Source organism: Nematolebias whitei, chromosome 1, assembly GCF_014905685.2.
Source record: "Nematolebias whitei isolate Nwh7 chromosome 1, NemWhi1, whole genome shotgun sequence".
NCBI lineage: Eukaryota > Metazoa > Chordata > Actinopteri > Cyprinodontiformes > Rivulidae > Nematolebias > Nematolebias whitei.
In genome coordinates, this window is record NC_056498.1 from 23,518,874 (window position 1) to 23,524,691 (window position 5,818).

The following is a 5,818-nucleotide window of genomic DNA, read 5'->3' on the forward strand; positions in this document are numbered from 1 at the left end:
CAGAGAAAGCTATGTAGTCTCTGTAAGTCTAGAAAATAAAATATTGGTATTGGTATCGGTTATCGGCCAAATAAGTTTTAACATATTGGCATATCATATATCAGCCAAAAATCCAATATTGTGTATCCCTAAAATTATACGATTATAGATGTAAGCTCACAATATGAATCAATTAAGACTATGGACCAATAGATGTTGTACAGATATCAACTTTTATAATCCATGTGAATTAAAATAAAGTGTATTAGATCATGTTGGGGGTTCACTGAAAGACTTCGTAATATAGTATGAAGCAGTACTTGGTTTGACATTTGTTTCCAACACTTTAAGTACAGTACTGTACTCTACAGTAGGCAGTGACCACTACCCTATAATGGACAGGATTAGTGTAAAGATGAGCTATAAAAGGACAAAGAAAACAGAAATAAAAAACATTTGGAAAATCCAAATATATTAAAGGAACAGGAGATAATTGGAGGTCGTATACCTCTGACGATATCTGAATTGAAAAGGGCTTGTCACACCACACCTGGGAAGGATGGCGTGTGCTATAAAATGTTGGCACACATGATTGGCGACTGTTTAAAAATGTACATGATTTGGGGAAAAGGTCAACTTCCATCAAATGGAAACAAGCAACGTGCCTATCCTAAAATCAGGGAAAGACCCTTCAGATCTGTTTAGTTGTAGACCAAGAACACTGACTTCCTATCTATGTAAAATGATGGAACGAATGGTCACAGTGAGACCAAGAGGCCTTTAGTCACTGTATCAAATGGGTTTTGAAGGGGTCCTTGAAAAGAAGAAACATTAAAATAATACTGACACACTGGGTCAATCTGTAGGGAGATGATGGAAATCATCAAACCCGAAATATTTTAACAGATTGTCGGGAACATCATGAAACAAACGTCATAAACTTTGGATTAAACGTCAAGAATGAGTAAATTTTTTTAAGTGTCATTCCAGTTTAGACTTCGGGGGGCGGTAATGCACCAAACATGGTCTTCCAACCGCCAAAAAAACGTAGAAGAAGAAAACGAACAGACGAAGAAGAAGAAAAAGGAAAAAAAAAATAATAATAAGAAAGCTTCATGTCACCTGCCGTCGTGCAGAAGCTATATGAGATGCGAGAGGGCTTCCACAGAGAAATAAGAGGTGTGTCATCTTAAAACCCGACCCCACCGAACTTTTCTCTGTATTAACGTTAGCTTAGCCTAGCATAGCCGCGTCACCCTGCTGTCATAACAAACAGCACGAGCCCTGAAGCATGCTCAGTAATCCAGGCTGAGTCAGGTCCAAGGCTAAAAGACGAAACGTTTTAACAAAGAAGAACCAGTAAGTAAGTAAACTTTATTTATATAGCACTTTTCGTAGATAAAATCACAAAGTGCTTTACAGAAATACAGAATAAAGGCTTAAAATAAAACAATAATAACAACAGCTGATTAAAAAAAAACAGTAAGAACAACTGATAAAAACAGAAAGTAAAACATTTACCTAAAAGCTTGTCTGAATAAAAGTGTATTAAAGGAACCAACAGAGGCGGCCACACGAAGAGACAGGGCCAGGGCATTCCAGTCTGGGGGCTACGGCTTGAAAGGAAAGGTCACCCCGAGTCTGAAACTGGTTCAGCGCTGAAGACCAAAGGGTGCGGGCTGAAGAAGTCAACATTTCAGTGATGTATTGAAGGGCCTGGCCTTTTAAAGCTCTAAAAGTTAAGACTAAAGTTTTTAAATTACTTATAAATTCGACAGTTAGCCAATGAAGAGAAGATAAAACCGGTGCAATGTGAGACCTTCTGTTAAAATCCTTGCAGCAGCATTCTATATTATTGAAACATTATATTATTATAGCATTTACAGTCCAGTGGACTATAAACCTGGTTAGAAACATGAGGCATCTTTCCTCAATTCATTTTCTATTCAACTTTGTATTGCAAATAAAACTTAGCTTAATCAACATAGACCCAATCTTAAACATGACCGTCCTTCACTAAAGTTAAAACTGATCTTTTTTTTTTTAATTGTTTTATTATTAGGCTCCACGTGGGAAAGCAAACATGAATGTAAATATGACAGAAATTGAAATAAATTAATATAATTTACAGCAGTCTAAGGAAAATTGCCCTTTTCTTTCTGTCTCCTGTTCAAATCTTAAAAAGTTTGTGGTCATCAGTTTTGACTAAAGAGCAAAAGCTGTGCTCTTATCTCAACTTTGGACACTCGTCTTTTTATAAACATGGAATCAAAAAGTTAATGTAAGACAATCGCTCTTATTCTGAATTATGAAATTGAAGTGTGTGTTGCGTTTTTTTTTTAGACAAGCTGGTAAACAAAACCAATCCTGCTGGCAGTCTCCGTCGTTGCCAAGCTGGAAGACAAGACAAAGCATCAAGATGAAATTTGTTTGCGATATTTATTCCACTCCTGAGTTCGATGGCCAGGACACAAGGGGATAAAGTAATGGACACAAAAGTTAAAATACACGGAGACGCTTCAGTCAGCTGACAAGCAACAAGATTTGCTGAAATTGAAGTTATTGCATGACTTGAACCCCAGGAAAGATGAGCATGTGAAGAAATTTGTTTTCCTTGGTTTGTCACGAGTGCAAGAATTTTGACTTTTTGTCTGTGTCAGAGTTATTCAGGCTGCAGGAAATGGTGTAAAAGTTGAAAATGATGATAAAATTGAACACAGACAACTCTGTGTTGTCTATCCATCTTTCCATTATGTAATATAATAGTCAGTTTTGTGCACCATCTCTATTCACTGGTCTTCCAAAATGGAAATTAAAATAAAAAAACTTTATTGAACAAAATGTACAAAACAAACAAGTATAGTAATTTACAAACAGCAGAGACAAGACATGCATGTGACCAGAGTCCATTATAAAACGAGTACAAATAATACAAGATAATCATATACTATTTAAGAACAGACTGGAAAGAAAAGGATAAAGACTAATAAAACAGAAAATGAAAATAAAATTAAAATTTAGTCAAAGGATTCAGGAAAATATAATTTGTAATTGGAAAAAAACAGACGAGCTTTTTTTAAATTATTAATCAGTTTAAGGGAATCAATCAGATAGTTTAGTTCTGACTGAAAATGAATAAAATTTGGTATCGAATTTGCACATTTTTGCATATAAAATTGAGTATATGTTCAAATTTACAAATTTCAGAGTTACTGTAATAGCAGATCATATTTTGGAGATTTAATGAGCATGCAATTTTAGTCGATCGAAAAATATAAGATTCAAGGTCACTCCAAAATTTTTTGGATATGTCACAACTAAAAAATAAATGTGACGACGTTTCTATTTTTTCTACAAAAAGTACAAGAGTCATTAATATCTGTGAATTTGGCAATAATATAGTTCACGGTATATATATATATATATATATATATATATATATATATATATATATATATATATATATATATTATGTAAAATTTTAAAGTGTACTTCTTTGGCTTTATTATAGAGACAGAACTTGTGGGGTAAGAGCCAGGCCCTTCTCCAATTTATGTCGTCAGTTTGAACTCTCCAATAAAATTCACCTCTGAGTATCGCATATTTTTTCCTTATGAAAGCACTGTGTCTATTGTTACATTTTTTATCTGTTAGTTAAATTCCTTCCAGTGTGAGCGTGGGTAGAGTGTTTCGTAAATTCACTGCAACACATACGACTTTTAACAAGCTGAATTAATTATTTGGGAATAGCTTTGGTTATCATATTAAATTATCAGAAAGGAGTAGGAAAACCATGGACAGACATAAAGTTTTCATACGAGAACATATTGCCATTATCATCAGAAAGACTAAGGATGTGGTTGATGTCTTTTTAGAACCAGTTAAGAAAAAAATGGATTTGCTCCTAATCAGACTATTGCAGTTATTATTATAGTTTCCAAGCTAGAAGGACCTGCTGATGAAATTTGGACAATTTGATGTGTAATTTGTTGTGTAAGAAGTTACATTTCAAAAGGAAAGACAGACCCATTCGATTAAATATATGGTTTGGTATGAAGAACCACAATGAATCAGGATTTACAAGGCATTTTTTAACCAGTTAACCTTGAAGGTTGTCAAAATAATCTAGGATTTCAAGACCACCTTTTGCTTTACTGTTTGAGAGAAACCCATTGCTTAAATGTGTGCGTCTTCTGAAATGGAGATTAGACCGTGCACACACAGGAAGTGACATCATCACGGGCCGGTCGGTAAAAACACAATGAAATGGCTTTAAAGCTACCAAAAGCCTCACGAGTGGAAGTTATAAACAAAATCTCAAAGCTTCAAGTTTCATTTTCCTTAAAGTTGCAGAATGTGGCTGATTATTATTATTATTATTATTATTATTATTATTATTATTATTATTATTATTATTATTATTATTAATCTGGGAATAGAATATGTTGTATAGATAAAATCTGGAGAAATCGCAGAACTTGATGTGCTCTTTAAAGGAAGTATTTAAAAAAAAAACGAGAAGTTAAATATTAACAAGCTTATTATTAGGTCATGATGCAACAGTAAAAGAAAGCTCTTTTTTTCATCTGTTTTTCCAAAAATCAAATGAGTCTAATTGGTTACTTGGACTCTGTGTTCAGCAGCGATGAACAGTGAAAACTTCACCCTCTGTGAGAAAACCGTCGCCCCCTCTTACATTCGACAGGGCTGTCAGGCGCGTCGGAGCCACGAGCAGCTCATCAGACGTTTACTGGAGCAGGTGGGGTCAACTCATGGTGTCCCGTCTCGTCAGTGTTTACACAGGCTGCCCTCTAACTTTGTTACTTTTCGCAGGGAAAGTGTCCAGAGGAAGGATGGAGCGAAAGCACCGTGGAGCTTTTCCTGAGCGAGCTGGCAGTGATGGACAGCAACAACTTCCTGGGAAACTGCGGCGTTGGAGAGAGGGAGGGCCGTGTGGCGTCCGACCTGGTGGCGAGACGACATTACAGGTTCGAGTTTTATCAAATTAGGTTGTTTTTTTTAGTTATATACACTCTTCATTTGTTTGCATTTGTCCTCTGCTGTCTCCATGCTGCAGAGAAATAAAGATTTTTATGCTCTGGTCTGTTAAAAGTTCAGATAATTTAAAGTGTGGCTTTGTAGAAAGGATATGAGCAGTTAGTATCTTACCTGTTGTGCATATCTTACTGGATAAATTGAGTTAATTTCTAACAAGCCTGATGAGCTCAGGTTCATGACTTGTCAGATTTTCATAAACTCTCTACTGGTTTCACATTACATGGATATTCTGCTTGTTATTCTGTGGCATATGCTGCAGCAGCAGCTAGCTGTAGCACTTGTGGTGCGATTCCGGGAGAATTATCAGAATATTTATGTGGAAATAATCGTTTAATGAGGAAGTGACAGCAATGAAAATGTGAGTAAAGGCTTTTAACTCTGATAAGAATTAAACTGTTTTTCAAACCCGGATTCAGTAAAAGACATTTTTACCACAAATACAATATTTATTGTTCCTGACATTTCTACACAACCACACTTATATAAATGTCTGAACTGTTCGTTTAGATTTTAGCACAAGTTTTTTGTTTTGTTTGGTTTGCATCACTATTTTTTTTAGCCCCTCTTCTTTTCACTGGTGAGTTGAAAATATGTATTTGTCATGTCCTAATTATACAGTTCAAACAAATACATTAATCATCCTACTGAAGCTTTCACCTTTTCACAAGGATCTGATTTTTATTTATATTTTTTGCTCGTGTGGATATTGAAACAAAAATACACATAGCCTTCTTCTTTTAGCTTTTAGACAGTGTTCTGCTATTTTTAGCATAAACCTAGC

The 5,818-nt window shown here is 35.1% G+C and overlaps 1 protein-coding gene across 1 annotated transcript in view; it reads left to right on the forward strand.

Annotated features, from left to right (window-relative positions):
* Nucleotides 1-983: 983 nt before the first annotated feature.
* The window catches only part of sepsecs (Sep (O-phosphoserine) tRNA:Sec (selenocysteine) tRNA synthase), a 20,800-nt gene continuing 15,965 nt past the window's right edge, over nt 984-5,818 (forward strand). The window contains exons 1-3 of the mRNA XM_037675865.1: nt 984-1,158; nt 4,620-4,738; nt 4,813-4,967. Coding sequence (XP_037531793.1) covers nt 1,095-1,158; nt 4,620-4,738; nt 4,813-4,967 — 338 coding nt within the window. The 5' untranslated portion in view covers nt 984-1,094. The remainder of the gene's footprint in view (nt 1,159-4,619; nt 4,739-4,812; nt 4,968-5,818) is intronic.